At 40.6% G+C, this 16,697-nt stretch overlaps 1 protein-coding gene across 2 annotated transcripts in view; it reads left to right on the top strand.

The window, feature by feature from the left end:
- MAN2A2 (mannosidase alpha class 2A member 2) overlaps positions 1–9,637 on the top strand; it is a 101,937-nt gene extending 92,300 nt beyond the window's left edge. Inside the window, exons 20-24 of one of the 2 annotated variants that reach the window (XM_018569877.1) lie at positions 223–356; positions 4,073–4,150; positions 5,934–6,128; positions 6,309–6,419; positions 8,809–9,637. In XM_018569877.1, the coding sequence (XP_018425379.1) occupies positions 223–356; positions 4,073–4,150; positions 5,934–6,128; positions 6,309–6,419; positions 8,809–8,967 (677 nt within the window). In that variant the 3' untranslated portion in view covers positions 8,968–9,637. The remainder of the gene's footprint in view (positions 1–222; positions 357–4,072; positions 4,151–5,933; positions 6,129–6,308; positions 6,420–8,808) is intronic. The other variant, XM_018569876.1, reaches the window with a different exon arrangement.
- Positions 9,638–16,697: the final 7,060 nt, after the last annotated feature.

Below are 16,697 nucleotides of genomic sequence, written 5' to 3'. Positions count from 1 at the left end.
TAATACAAATCAAGACAAGATGGTAAGGAGGGCACTGTCCATGAGAGCTCCAGTCGCCTTTCATAATCGCTTTCTCTGGAAATCTATTTACCTACCTTTTATAGTTGAGACCAAATGTGCATTTTAGCGTATTTATTCCTTTATAGAATCCTTACAAATCTCCATAAAATCTAGTGAAAATATGTCCATGATTGTGCTGCAGAGTAACACTGCATCTTTTAGGTCAGCTGGAGGTGATAATGGACCGACGCTTGATGCAGGATGATAATCGTGGCCTTGGTCAAGGTTTAAAAGATAATAAGCGCACATGCAACAAATTTCGCATCCTCCTGGAAAAGAGATCCTCCAGCAATAAGGTAATATTTGTCAATACAATTAGTCTCATTAGTTGTGCGTTGTTCTGTAGATTTAGGCTGGCTGCCAAGCATGCTGAGCATTTTAGTCCCATGATGTCTAGTAAACCTCAAACTGCTTGTCCCTTTTCTAATCAAAGTAGACTTATAGTGATGGTGCAAGAATCTTCTAGATGCATTTTATTTTTAGGAATGCAACTGCATATAATGTGATCTGCTGCTTTTTTTTTATTTATTTTTATTATAAGCTCCATGAGGCCTCTTTTGCTCTGTTATAGATGACTGGTTGCTTGACCCCAAGTATTACATCATTGGATCTTTGTCATATTTGTACACCGGCACGCACACACTCACTTATGGCCATATATGAAAGAATTAGCTGTTCAGAACTTAATCCACAATTTTAGGGGAATATATGTTTAGTTATTTGATGATCACATATACTGACAGACTTATTTGAACAGCTGAGTTTTACAATTTATTTAGAAGCCTATTACAGTAGGGTTTAACAGGTGGCTTTGTTTGGGCTACAGTCATAGTGCAGTTTTCTCAAGTTAAGGCTGACGATGGTCTGAGCGCTGGTTTAGCAGCATGGGTTGTTGTGGTCAAAGTATCACCAGCCCTATGCCGCACCCTGCTATCATTTATATTCCTGTGGTAATAATCTAAATGTACCTGATATTCTCAGTGTTCTGCATCTCTGTGAATGTCTCTGGTCAGAGATATTTGTATCGTTCTATATGTCCACAGTGTTAGACACCCATATCTCCTTTTTTTTTTTTTTCCTAATCCAAGTCATTCCAAGCCTTTGTGCCTATCACATTACAGTGGTTACTGAGTCACAATTTGTCACTGCAATGGTTTACTGGTACAACTAGTAAGGGAGCATGGCCTGGCACCAGACCTGCACTAGGACCCCATTACCCAGTGCTGTGCCAATGGGACTGTTCTGCCAGTTTAATTTCCTATGTATAGGAATTTCAGAAGGGTTCCTCTCTTCCAAGGCATGCAATTGTATAGTATACTTATAGTATAAGGCATATTGTATAGTATATTTAATATAAAACCACAATCATCCTGATTTGTGGTAGCCCACAAAGGATATAATACAGTATTGCTAATTACACATCTACTTTTAAATTGGGCCTAATACCATACTGGAGAAGTTACAACTTATGTTTCACAATGATATTTGGTTAAAGGGCATTTATTCTTCTGTTATGTCTACTGCAATCTAATTGGTTCCTGTTAGTGCACATGGCTATTTTTTAAAATTAAATAACTTTCTTTGTGCACTATAAGTAGACATTTGCAAATGACCTTCTTCCATAAATGTACTGCTTCCATTGTGTGTAGCTAATTGGTCCACCAAAACCAGAATTATTATTATTATACAGGATTTATATAGCGCCAACAATTTGCTCAGCGCTTTACAAAATAGTAGAAACAGTACAGTTACAATACAATACAGTTTCAGAACAATAGGGTTAGGAGGGCCCTGCTTGTGAGAGCTTAACAATCTAATAGGAGGGGCAAGTGATACAAAAGTTAACAATTGTTTGGATTGAGTTTTTGGAAGAAGTAAAAGGCCGTTATGTTGAGATGGGTTTTTAAGGATCGCCTAAAGGTGGGCAGAGTAGGAGATAGGTGGACAGAATGGGGTAAGGAGTTCCAGAGGAAAGTGGACAGAATGGGGTAAGGAGTTCCAGAGGATGGTGGACACTCTGGAGAAGTCCTGGAGGCGAGCATGGGAGGAGGTAATTAGAGAGCTACAGAGCTGGCCTGGCACCAGACCTGCACTAGGACCCCATTACCCAGTGCTGTGCCAATGGGACTGTTCTGCCAGTTTAATTTCCTATGTATAGGAATTTCAGAAGGGTTCCTCTCTTCCAAGGCATGCAATTGTATAGTATACTTATAGTATAAGGCATATTGTATAGTATATTTAATATAAAACCACAATCATCCTGATTTGTGGTAGCCCACAAAGGATATAATACAGTATTGCTAATTACACATCTACTTTTAAATTGGGCCTAATACCATACTGGAGAAGTTACAACTTATGTTTCACAATGATATTTGGTTAAAGGGCATTTATTCTTCTGTTATGTCTACTGCAATCTAATTGGTTCCTGTTAGTGCACATGGCTATTTTTTAAAATTAAATAACTTTCTTTGTGCACTATAAGTAGACATTTGCAAATGACCTTCTTCCATAAATGTACTGCTTCCATTGTGTGTAGCTAATTGGTCCACCAAAACCAGAATTATTATTATTATACAGGATTTATATAGCGCCAACAATTTGCTCAGCGCTTTACAAAATAGTAGAAACAGTACAGTTACAATACAATACAGTTTCAGAACAATAGGGTTAGGAGGGCCCTGCTTGTGAGAGCTTAACAATCTAATAGGAGGGGCAAGTGATACAAAAGTTAACAATTGTTTGGATTGAGTTTTTGGAAGAAGTAAAAGGCCGTTATGTTGAGATGGGTTTTTAAGGATCGCCTAAAGGTGGGCAGAGTAGGAGATAGGTGGACAGAATGGGGTAAGGAGTTCCAGAGGAAAGTGGACAGAATGGGGTAAGGAGTTCCAGAGGATGGTGGACACTCTGGAGAAGTCCTGGAGGCGAGCATGGGAGGAGGTAATTAGAGAGCTACAGAGCAGGAGGTCTTGAGAGGAGCAGAGAGGACAGTTTGGGTGATACTTTGAGATGAGATCAGTGATGTAGGTTGGGGGCGGAGTTTTAAATGGCTTTGTATGTTGTTAGTATTTTGAATTTTATTCGTTGGGCAAATGGGAGCCAGTGGAGGGATTGGCAGAGAGGGGTGGCAGACACTGAGCGGTTGGTAAGGTGGATGAGCCTGGCAGCAGCATTCATGATAGACTGAAGGGGGGATAGCCTGTTTAGTGGTAGGCCAACAAGGAGGGAGTTACAGTAGTCAAGGCGAGAGATTACAAGGGAGTGAATTAGAAGCTTTGTGGTTTTGTTTGTTAAAAAGGGGCGTATTTTGGAAATGTTATGGAGGTTGAGTCGGCAAGATTTGGATAGTGATTGGATGTGGTGCTGAAAGGAGAGCTCAGAGTGAAGGATTACACAGAGTACCCTGGCTTGATGGGAGGGGTTGATCGTAGTGTTGATTTTGATGGGGAAGTTGGGGGAGGGAACACGGGGAGGAGGAAAAATTATAAGCTCAGTTTTTGACAGATTGAGTTTGAGGTAGTGGTGTGACATCCATGCTGAGATGTCACTGAGTAGATTTGAGATACGTGAAGAGACTCAGCACTGATCAGTTTTTCTGGCAGCTGATCACAGTTGCAGTTCTCTACCCTAACTTGTAACCTGTAGCCCTCCCGCAAAAAATTAGATTTATTTATATATTTGGTTTCTGGTAATTATTTCATGTTTAATGCCCTTTTTTCTGTTTCTTAAACTGCTAGTCTATGCATGTGTGTTTCTTCTGTATACCTCATGATGCTGTATGTACTGTAAGCTGTAACAATCCATTGTGATACACACCTCTCTAGTGTTAACTGTTCATAGTCATAACATGTGTATTGACTACAGTCCCTCCTAGTCTGTGCCAGTATATCATCGACTTATTGATCTGTGAATCATGGTCTGACTTTGTGTATGACCTTTTCCCATCCACATCCAACCATTTATCGCCTCTTCCATTTCATTATTCCCTTGTCCACCATAATCCTTCTGCCAGCTCTCCAGCTTCCTTTCTAAACTGCTTTCCAAGTTTAGAAATCTGGCATTATCCATCATGAGGAGCAGCAGCAATGAGGTAATTCTTTACAGGGCAAAACCTAGATTGGCTTTGTAGCTATGTGCATTGTAGTTAGCTGCTGGTAGATGCTTTGTAGCATTTTGTCTGTGAGCAATTTTAAACTAAATGTCTTCTTGTCACCTATTCCTTTGTGGTGTGCTTGTCAGTATTATCTTGCATACAGACTAATCAGTTTGGGAACATTTCTTGTACCAGCCACAGTCAATAAAAAAAAAAAAAAAGCCAAGTGACATCACTCAAGCATTTGAAACCACTTTAAATCCTCTACAAGGATCAGAAGACATGAAGTGTTATGAATACAATACACAATTATTTGCCACTGTCTTGATTGTGTTCTGCAAAAAAGAACGAATGAGACTCCAAACTGAAATTTGGAGTTCTTCTTTATTTGATCAGAGCAAGATTTCACTCACAAGCATCTTTTCAAGGACCCTAAGGGCTCGGTTTATCAAGATGACTGTAACTTGATCAAGTTAAAAATATCTCCCATTTTTATTGTGGAGTGCCAGTTTCTTCATAATTGTTTGCCAACACTGTGGTTGTAATTGTACCAAATAAAGATCAAATTGTACAGGTTTGTGAAAAAAATAAATCTGTGTGCATTCCCCATATCCTTTTGTTTTACCCCACCCACTGTCCCCAAGTCATTATTGGACACCAGACCAGCATTCTAAAATTATTCCTGTCAGCGTGCCTAATTTTCCATTAAGAGCAGATCCTAAGTCTGTTGGACCTTTCACTCCATAAGAAATTGTTGTTCCCTCTAAAATGTGGCTCTTGGATGACCCCGCTCTTAAAATCGGGCAATCTGACCACCATTCAAGTATCCTACCCCTGACACACAAATGTAATGTATACAATCACAGTCATCTGGTAAAGTATATGAACTCTTCTGACATCAAAAGTATTTTCTTATTGCTTTAAGTGGGACAAAGAAAAAAACTGAACCTTAGTGGCACAGTAACTCACCTTTCAAATTTTATAAGGTTATTACTTAAAGGGAGAGAGCAATTTTGCATTTGCCTATGTCGTATATGAAAAAGCAGGAAAATGTTAAACCAAGTTGTAAGCCGTGCAAATCCCTCCATTGTGTTCTAAAATTACCACTGTCCTGCCATTCTAAGGACAGTTGTAAGCTACTCTTTCTTTCCAATTACACTTAAAATTACTTTAGTTTTGTGTAATTTTGTGACCTAGTTTAGTCCTTGGTTCCTTACATATTGATCTACGTTTGTTATAGTTTTTAAAACGGAATCTCTTTTCACCAGAAAGCTATCTGCATTAAGTTCGTTTTTTCTTTTTTTCTTTTTCTTTTACAAAAAAACTCCTTCTCTTCTTTCATCAAGATAACCTATTTATTGTAATATCGTCCATGCCTCTTCTTTTACATTGAGAATGGTTTAAGCCTACTAGCAATTAACATTCTTTTTTTCACTTGAGAAGGTGACTATTATTTGAATTTGAAAAATAAATTTTGGATGAATGCAGGCTTATGTACACCCTGGATTCAGAGGCCCCGTGTTCAGCCAACAATTCAATAGTTTGTTAAACATGCACAGTAGCAAGAGTTAACTCCTCATTATCACTGCAATCAATGGGGTGACCTTGAATTTTGGGCTCAGGGATCTTGTTGCTGAAATACTGAAAAGTGAAACTTAGAATTTAGTTGAAATGATCATTTAATAGCACATTGCTCAGAAATCAGAGAATGTTGGGAAGACATTATGAGGTCTTGCAGATCACAACAACGATATGACACCATATGCCTTTGTTTTTCCAGAGTCCATCATTTGAGCCAGTCAGCTTCCCTTCCCTTCTCAGTCACATAACTTCTATGCACTTGAACTATGAGCTCCTGGTGATGCCTGTGACCAATGAAAAAGGTGGAGGTCCAGCTCTTAAATCATTTTTGCCATTTTCTGCCACTCTACCATGTGACATCCACATCCTTAATCTGAGGACTCTCCAGGCAGAGGTAAGCGTGGATACAACACATTGCTGGAACAGTCAATATTGCAACTTCATGTCTGCTTTACTAAGGAGTGCAGATGTAAACATGTATTTCCTGTGTCACATGATTGCAAATTTATTTTTGAAGAAAATCATGGCTTTATGAATCAAATGTTTTATCATGTGTGCTCATGTTGCTTTGTAGGATGATGGAATACCCTCTCTAGACACCGCTCTGATCTTACACCGAAAAGGTTTTGATTGTGGACTGGAGGCAAAAAATCTTGGCTTCAACTGCACCACAAGTCAAGGAAAGGTATTCCGTTTGACATCTATAATCATTGTGAAGAATGCATATATAGCTTCTGGAGTTTAAACCCGGCCATTCCCAATGGTAGGCTAATTATCCTAATAATGCATCCTATTAAATTTGAAAATTCATTCAAATATATTCCCCAATGGTCACAAAGGATATAAATCCCCTTTGTGTGCACCAGATACCTTTTGAAAACCCAAATATTACCTTGTAAAAGTACATACGGTGACCTAATCAATGCTGTACATAACCTGTGCAGAGAGAAGGGATTTGGGCTGGACCCAGAAGGTCCCACATACTACAGGCTGTCTGCAGAAAACTAAAGGAGGGTGGCAGATACCAGACCAGTCACCCTGCACAAGGAGAGAGCAGCAGTGACTGGTCTTTATTACAGAAAGCTCCTGCAGAAAAGCAAAATGTTACACTGTATTACTGCACAGATTTATAAGAAAAACACAAGGCACACCAAGATTTAATTATACAAATGTTGCCTGTATTTAGACCATATATTCTTTTACCAGAGTTTAGCCTTAAAGGAGAACTGTGGGGTTAAGGCTTTTCCCCATAGTTCTCCTTAGGGTAACGGGAGGACACAAACTAGCGTCCTCCCGCCGGAGGACACAAACTAGCGTCCTCCCGCCACCCTGGGCTCAGTATACCGCGAGCTGTAGCTCGGGGTATACTGAGACGCCGCAGCTGAAGCGGATCCTGACAATTGTGCCGGTTATCCTCCCAGCTGCGTGACTAACAGCTGGCTCTGCCTATCTAGAGGCAGAGCCAGCTGTACCCGCCCCCTCCCCCGTCTGTTCTGCCAGTCAGCGCTGGCAGAGCGGGGAGGGGGAAAACCAGCCCCTCCCCTGTCACAGCAGAGAGCCGTGACAGGATCGAGAGGTGAGCGAACGCCGGTATGTGCGTTCGCTCCCGATCTAATGAGCCGACCTGTGACAGTCTCATTGTCACCGGTCGGCTAGAACTATGAGGTGAGTGAAAAGCACTCACCTCATAGTTCTCCTTTAACACGATATGAGCTAGTCATATCAACAGGCCACTTTACTGCAGATATTCAACTATATTTTTACACGTTATAACCCAAAATTCAATCAAAAAATTGGCTGGACTGAGGAATGGTTGCCCATTTTAAAACACAATTAGAATGTAGAATCAGAGGACCCCATGGCAACAAATTGCCTCGCTGCATTGTGTGTTCCAACCATTTACTAACAGTGAAAAAAAATCAGTGCTTTCTTTAAAGGTTTTAGCATTCAGACAAATTATTACTTCTCGCACTTCAATTAGGTACTTTCCTAAGTTAAATATTGCCCATTGGTTACATGATTAACGCTGTCTATACGAGTCCATATAAGGCAGTGCTTGTCAATCTATGGAGTATAGGGGCAACAAATACAACCCTTGACATCCTCCAAAGGGCCTCACACAATATTCAGTATATGTATTGCTAGAAAACACTGTCGGAGATTGCAGACATAATGCAGGAAATGGTGGTTATAGAGGATACACTACAGGGTTGGTTGGAGCCTGGAAGCATGCTACAGAAGACATTGGGGGACTTCGGACATATTACATGGCACTAGCAGAAATCATTGTAATTATCACTTTACAAAACAATGTTCTCATTCCTACTACAGACTGCTGGGGTCTGAAGGCCCCAAAGGGCCATAGGTTGGGCACCAGTGTTATAATTTTCAGGGCAAGATAGCTTAGCAGTTGACTGGCTAAGATGGAGGATGAGATCATTCAAGAACTATATGCATATATGTGGCTTTTTATCAATGTCTATATAATCCCTCCCCTGAACAATATGAGCAGTCAGCAGCAAGACAAAATAACTATATAGGCAAGAATGAGACGTGTCATGTAGCCCAGTCTGTATTCATAGAAGTATAATCCTAATGCAGCCATTGAGAGCATTTGAACATGCCATCCATTAACCATATGAAATTGGGCAGAATTTTCTAATTGGCAGCCAATTGTATCTGCAAATTAGAACATCTGGTCAGCAGGAAGAAGTGACTGTCTGTGTCTTTGTAGAGTCTCAGCCTCCTGGTGGTTTCTGAGCTTACTATCTATAGAACCATATTAATGCATTGGAAGTTTATGTATTCTTTATGGATTTACCTAGAACTGCTGGTAAAAAGTATCCAGGAAAACTATGAGTACTTGGAGGACTCAAGAGTGAGTGAGAATATTAAGGCTAGTGGAACAAAAATGTATCAAATGAGTTTTAGTATCTGTGTACATAGTGCACAGAATGTATGCTGCGCAACAGTGCAAAATTTCCTCTTCTAGTGATTGCAACCTAAATGTGGATATGTCTTATGATGGCTCATAATATTGTCTTATGGCCTATGTATGTTTTCGTTATCTCTAGCTGTCCCTTGGAAGTCTGTTTAATGGGTTAGAGTTGGCTCTCGTGCAGCCCACCTCCTTGACGCTGATGTATTCTCTAGCATCGCCTTCAAACAGCAGCAACTCAACACTCAGCTTAGACCCAATGGAAATTTCGACTTACCGTGTGCGTTTCAGCTAACGCCAGCCAAGTGGGACTAAGATCTCATTGCACAAGAGCCAAGGACTGGAAGCCTCTTCAGCCAGTTTATGCTCTTAATGAAGAGCAACGTATTTGGTCTTTAGCCTGAAATGGATCTAACATTGGCTGGAAATTGCCTGTTAAGGCATTCGGGACAAACTACAAAAGCCAGCCATTGCTAAAGGGCAATTTGTTTCAGGCAGTTTTAATGCTTAAGGAGTTAAACGCTTAGGTGGGACAATACAGAAAAAGCAGAAGCTATTTATGGCGAGATTGCTTTTTAAAATTATTTATTTGTTGACTTTTTAAACACATCTCTACACCTGATTCCTGCCACAGTTTAGGTGATCCCTAGTGGAGCTGAATGATCACAGCATTGTCCGCTGTGCCATTAAATGCTGCAGAAACCTCAAGAATAACAAATGTTTCTTGGAATCTGGAGGGGGATATCCAACTAGATTGTAGATTAAATTTAGATTAGTGATGTGGTTTTCTTGGAGACGAGAAAAATCTCTGAATCGTTCTGAGTTTTTTTTTCCTTCATTTATCTGCCTTTTTATACTGTAGCACAGCTACAAAAACTATGAAAGAGGCTGTTGAGTGAAAGATGTAACCCATAAACTGTACTTCTTGTTTCTGCAACTGTGGCCATAAATACAGATACCATACCTGAACAATTATTGAATTACTTCATTTACAGAATTCTTTCTAATGGCAAAGCTGTTAAGATTTCTAAATGTACCCTATTAAAGACTTTGTTCCAGTTTCCAGGTGGGCTGCTAATGTACCAGTTAGCTAATTTCTTGAGCTGGACACCCAGAATATTTTTTGTCTGTTCCAGGGTTGCTGACTGGCCATTTTACACTTTATTTACACTTGTGCATCTGCAATTTCATGCATTTTTAGCATGTTTTCTTGCGTGTTTTTCATATGGTTTAATGCATTTTTTCATTCATTTGAAGGTGACCTAAAGTATAGGATTGTGTGTGTGTGTGGGGAGGAACTTGTTGTCATGAACCAAAATGCATATTGCATGTGTCTTTCATGAGCTCCCATTCAAGTGTAATATATACAGGTCCTAAAAGGCACTATATAGCACCAAAAGAAGTACCAGCAGCTTTTTCAAAATCACACTGCAGTGCAACCTGTAAGTGTGAAAGGGCCCCATAGAAAATAGTGGGATTCTTTTTGTCATTGTTGGTCATGCGATGACTGAAGCGCTTCAAATCACACAGGTGTGAATGGGAATTTAATGCTGGACACCAGTCCAGAGATATACACAGCCCTGCCAGACAGCAGAGCTTGGTTGATTACCTTTTCTCTACTGGGGTAAGGCAATATTGTTTGGTCAACTCTCTGCAGCTAGCATTTTATTGCACAGTGAAAGGGCAGCAGAATACTGATGAGCCATGCCTTTTGTTTTCCGGTCAGTTCCTTGGTATGTGCCTGGAGTCCTGCCTTAATTGCAGAAACATAGGAAATATATAAGTTGTGTAGCAGATTAAATACATGTAGGGCACAGACAAGTTTGAACTCACAATGGAAGCTGTATAACCTAGATGTTGAAGGGATATGGTGGCAATAGTTGTCCATGCCCACCCTTGGTAAGGTATACACCGGCCTCAGAAGCACAGAACTACATGCTTTTAGGTGTGAAAATGTATTGCGTTAACCATGTGTTTTTCATATGTGAGTTTAACATCTATTTCTATTAACTTGTAAAAAGTTACAAAAGCAGTTTCAAATGTATTAAATAGACATGCTGCATTACACCGTCCTATACAACTCTACATTTAAACACCGAATACCGTATTCTTAATAATATGAATCATACATGCAATGAGCACCAAAATACAAAAACACCTATATCCGCAGGCCCTTTGAACCACTGGAAGTCTGTGGGACATATACTGTGCATTTACACACCCTTACCATTAATAGAGCTACTATCAGAAGAAAGATTGACAATACACAAGTCCTGAAACTGTGCTTCCAGCTGTTTTATACAAGGAAAATTTTCACTTTTAATATGCAAAGAACAAGTATGTGCATATTGTACTTCCTAGTTATGGCCATGGAAAATATTAAGTTCCCTGTTAGACAGGGCACAATGGGTACGTTTTTGAAGTGGTCATTTTTTTTTTTCAGCAAAGGATCGTGGCGAGCTTAGTTGTGCTCAGAAAATTTAGCTATGCTGTAGGTCCTCCTAAGCTGTCCTAAAATCTTGTCCAGCGTGTCTTGCCCTGCTAGCCAATCCTCAGCCAGTGCCAATCAATTACTTCACTGATACCAGAGACATGAACTATTTATGTCCCCAGTCCTAGGTGTGATAAAAGTAAACCATTTACTTCTCTTACAGGGATGTGGTATCTTCTAAAGAAGGGATCTTAAAGAAGAACTCTGGGGAAAAAAGCATTTGTAACCCTTGTAGTGGGGCTTCCCCCGGCACTGCAGGGGTTAAGTGCTCATTTGTATCTAGGTTAAAAACAAAAAAATTATACTCACCTGATCCTCTGAATCGGCCAGCTCTAAAACTAGCCATACACCTATAGATTATCTGCAGATCTTCTATGGTCAGATGGAAAAATTGCAACATATTCTCCTATCTACACTAAACTGTGTGGATGGCGGAATCTCATGCTGGGTCGAGCTTCAGTATCTTGCTAGTCGGCCTTGCTAGCTGTCAGAACACCTGAACAGTCTGGTTGGATGCAGCAGGGATTCTTCCATCCACACAGTTTAGCGTAGACGGAGGAATCTGTTGCACTTTTTCCATCTGACCAGCATCTCTCCCTCTGCTGCAGCGGTCTAAGGTCCAGAGAGTCATCATGTTCTATACACTGTCTATAAGATATGAGGAGGCTGAGGGATATGCCATTGCTGCAGCGGCAAAGGAGACAGGCTCGAGGGAGCACTGTCACAGCCGTCCGCCTGTGAGGTTCGGGTGAATAAGACTTTATTTAGTTAGTTCACAGTATTAAGTATTATGTTTGCCTCTGTTCATGGTACAGAAAAATGTCTTCCTTGATGAACACTTGTACACGCAGCGTGGGAGCTGCTGAGGACTGCCACCCTGGAACAGATACAGTGATGACTATTCATGACCATAAGCTCTAAACTATTAATTATATAAATCACAACTTTAAAGATGACTATTATCCTTCCTACAGTGCTTATAGCATTACTCTACTCAGGCCTAAGGGGATGACATTGTTAATGAAAGCAAAGTCTCTATTTTCAGGACTTCCTGATGGGTTTCAAATAAAAGAGCTGATATCTGTACATTTCTGGCTGAAGGTTGTGATTGTGGATATTTATTTATAATAGTTTTTTGTTTTTTTAAAGGGAAAGCCTGCTTTTCAATAGTTTTAGCCTAAATGATTTACAGTTTTGGTTTACACATACTTTTTGCTTGCAGCCTACCTACCATACAGAACACATGTTCTTCACATGTGTATTGTTTTAATGAAAGAAACATTCTTTTAGGCCACATGGACAGATTGCTTGGTCATTTATAAATAAGAAATCATGAGGCATATGTATTTATATTTATGTAATCAGTTTCCTGCAGTAAACTACACATCTAGTCTCTGCACCATTTTATTGGGTAAATCCATAAGTGTCTGTCTTTTTTTTTCTCAAGTTTCTATTCTATTGTAGGACTACAGATGGGATACCATGCCATGATTATTATCCAGCCATGTGTATCCTCTGACAGGAAGCTTCAATGTCCCTGTTACTTAATATGGCACATTAGATTACACTGCTCTTCACAAAACAGTAACACAGTCTTACCCTTGATCATAGACTTTAGGTAATCGATTAGTTCAACCACAAGAAAAAAATGTTCTGTTCTTTCGCGCATTCATTTTAAGGGTTTGAGTAACAATAAATTAATCTGGCATAGGAGTTTACACAACTCAAAGCTGTCCATATGTTGGTGGAAGCTACTTTACAGGACCATAGAGTTTGGCACAATTTACAGTGGTACACAAACTTAATTTGTTCCATGATTCTGGTCGCAAACTGAATCAAATTTACCCATAAGGTTCCATCTAAAACATAATACTGTACAGTACTGTAAGTGCTAAAAAGCACACAAAAAAGCTTCACAGCAAGTGCGCACAGGTCTGTCTGCGACCTCAATCTGGACTAGAAGAAGCCACGACCACGTGTCAGAGCGGGGAAGATGGCCTCGGTCGTGTTCGTCACCCGATTTGGAGTTCGCGAACGGAAGCATAATTTTGCCGAACTTCCTGTTCGCGAATCGAATTGTTCGCGAACAGAAGTGTTCGTGAATCGAGGTATTATTGTATTCGGTTTTTAATGTATGGTGAGGATTTGGCAACATATCACAGTTTTTTTTTCATCAAATGGTAGGTATGGGCTGATATATCTATGAATATTTCAGTCTTTAAAGTAGAACTCCAGTCAAAACGTTTTTGAGTGTTCAGTAGAGCAGGGAAGAGATAGAATCTCTGTCAGCTTTCTAGTGCTGTTTTGTCCTCAGTGGAGAGACTCGCCTTCACAATTTGTCACCATTGACATCGCGACAGATGGTCAGGAGAAATCCTAAATTTTCCAGTTGGCACTAGATTACAAGTAAACGGATCAGAATAGTTCGAGTGACAGTGTAAACCAAGATTTCATCTCACTTTTGACAAGATTTTCACTTCTTTACTGCAACATCACTAGGACAGGAAGTGTGAGGAAATCTCTTCAACAGGGACCCAGATGGGAATTAAACCTAACCCTATGCTAAATTCAAAGCTTAAAAAGAAAAGGTTTTTATCGAAACTCTACTTTAGGGCATTTTTCATAGGGGTGTGAGAACTTTGAAATAAAATATGATCATAGTTGTCCTTTTGGTAGCACATTAAGGTGTTTTATAGCCTATTTCCTGAAAAATCAATGAAGGTTGCAGGGAGTTTGTACACAAGCTCCTGGCATAGCTACTGTATGTCTTACCAGTTAAACCCGCCACAGTCTCTGTAGTAGTTAAAATCAGCCAAGGGGATTTTTCTCTTGTACTATATTGCCAAAAGTATTGGGACACCCCTCCAAATCATTGGATTGAGGTGTTCAATTCACCTCCATGGCCACAGGTGTATAAAATCAAGCATCTGGGCATGCAGACGCTTCTATAAACGTGAAAGAATGGGTCACTCTCAGGAGCTCCGTGAATTCAAGTGTTGTACCATGATAGGTTGCCACCTGTGCAATAAGTCCATCCATGAAATTTCCTTGCTACTAAATATTCCACGGTCACCTGTTAGTGTTATTATAACAAAGTGGAAGCAACTGGGAACAAAAGCCACAAAGTGGTAGGCCATGTAAAATGACAGAGGGGGTCAGCGCATGCTGAAGCACACAGTGCGCAGAAGTCACCAACTGTCTGCAGAGTCAATAGCTACAGACCTCCAAACTTCATGTGGCACAACAACAGTGCGTTGACAGCTTCATGGAATGGGTTTCTATGGCCGAGCAGCTGCATCCAAGCCTTACATCACCAAGTGCCATGCAAAGCGTCGGATGCAGTGGCGTAAAGCTCGCTGCCATTGGACTCTGGAGAAGTGGAGATGTGTTCACGCTTCTCTGCCTGGCAATCCAATGGACGTGTCTGGGTTTGGCGGTAGCCAGGAGAACGGTACTTGCCTGACTGCATTGTGCCAAGTGTATAGTTTGGTGGAGGGGGGATTATGGTGTGGGGTTGTTTTTCAGGGGTTGGGCTTGGCCCCTTAGTTCCAGTGAAGGAAACTCTTAAGGCATCAGCATACCAAGACATTTTGGACAATTTCATGCTCCCAACTTTGTGGGAACAGTTTGGGGATGGCCCCTTCCTGTTCCAGCATGACTGTGCACCAGTGTACAAAGCAAGGTCCATAAAGACATGGGTGAGCGAGTTTGGGGTAGAGGAACTTGACTGGCCTGCACAGAGTTTTGACCTCAACCCGATAGAACACATTTGGGATGAATTAGAGCGGAGACTGCAAGCCAGTCCTTCTTGTCCAACATCAGTACCTGACCTCACAAATGCGCTTCTGGAAGAGTGGTAAAACATTCCCAGAGACACACTCCTACACCTTGTGGACAGCCTTCCCAGAAGAGTTGAAGCTGTTATAGTGGCAAACGGTAGGCCAACTCAATATTGAACCCTACGGACTAAGACTGGGATGCCATTAAAGTTCATGTGCGTGTAAAGGCAGGCGTCCCAATACTTTTGGTAATATAGTGTGTATATATATAGAGAGAGAGAGAGAGAGAGAGAGAGAGAGAGAGTACATATGAGGGAGAATCAAAAAGTAAAGGCAAATACATTGAACGGCTTTAATAGAAGTAACTGTGAGCACTTGAACATATTACTTTACCACATAGCCCCCATGCAAGATGATGCAGTGGTTGTAGCGCTCAACTAGCTTCTGTATTCCTGCAGAGAAGAAGCTTTTTGGCTGCTGCTGAAGCCAGGTGTGCCCTCTTCCTTTATTTAATCATCTGAGGAGAACCTGCGACCGCAGAGTTTGTCTTTTTCTTTTCTCAACATCAGTACCTGTCCTCACAAATGCGCTTCTGGAAGAATGGTAAAACATTCCCATAGACACACTCCTAAACCTTGTGGACGCCTTCCCAGAAGAGTTGAAGCTGTTATAGCTGCAAAGGGTGGGCCAACTCAATATTGAACCCAACGGACTAAGACTGGGATGTTATTAAAGTGCATGTGCTTGTAAATGCAGACGTCCCAATACTTTTGGCAATATAATGCATGTTCAGCTTGAGGAAATGCAAAAGGGCAAAAGTGAAAAAAAATTGGTCAAGATAATAAATTCCACTTTGTGGATACGTGCCTGTTTTATGTGAACTTTCTTTATTCTTAATTGCATTGATTCTTACATCTGTCCAGAAGTTTACTTCTTAAGAAATGGTGGGGGGTAAATAAGATAATTATTTTCCCGACAAATGCAACAGTATGCACCAACATGCATATTTATTTTCCTAGAAAAGAAAGGTAAAAATAAAGAAGTGATGAAGGCAAAGAAAACTTTAGACTCTCCTGCAACTTGGTATCATGGTTGGTAACAATACAATTTCTCAGATTTTATGGAATAAATAGCACAATACAGTTAATTAGATTTTGTACACAGCAGCTTTATTTTTTGTTTGCCAGTGTATGCAACTGTTCATCCATGATGATCATTCAATGCCTGCATTGCAAAAGGGATCTATGAATAATCACTACAGCATTAGATTATGTGTTAGACATGTGTGCTGGCAAAAAAATTATTTTGTTTAGTTTCAGATTTTTCGTTATTTCACTTTTCGGGTCCGAAAGTCAATTTGGTTTGGGATTTGGACAAATCTGAAATTGCCTTTAATTTCGGATGCATTTGTATTTACGAAAGCATTTTTTTGCTGCAGCAAAGTGACATCAGTGACTTTTTACATTTTGACAGTCCATAGAAACAATAAAAAAACAAAATGTGTGGAGGTTCCCCCCAATTCGTACCAGAACCTTTAAGTCTAGTAGAAATTTTAGGGTAAAAAATCCATTACCAGACTCTTGATCCGAGCAGCAGCTTGACAGAGCAGGAAAGGGGGGGCGAGCATGCCCCCCTCCTGCACCATACCAGGCCACATGCCCTCGATATGTAGAGGGTGCTTGGCCAGGGGGAGACCCCCCCCCGGAAAAGCACCTTGTCCCCATGTCAATGAAGGCAAGGGCCTCTTCCCCACAA

Source organism: Nanorana parkeri, unplaced genomic scaffold (assembly GCF_000935625.1).
Source record: "Nanorana parkeri isolate BGI_ZX_2015 unplaced genomic scaffold, ASM93562v1 scaffold1415, whole genome shotgun sequence".
NCBI lineage: Eukaryota > Metazoa > Chordata > Amphibia > Anura > Dicroglossidae > Nanorana > Nanorana parkeri.
The sequence above is the reverse complement of the archived record's forward strand: the minus strand, read 5'-3'. Positions and strand labels throughout refer to the sequence as shown.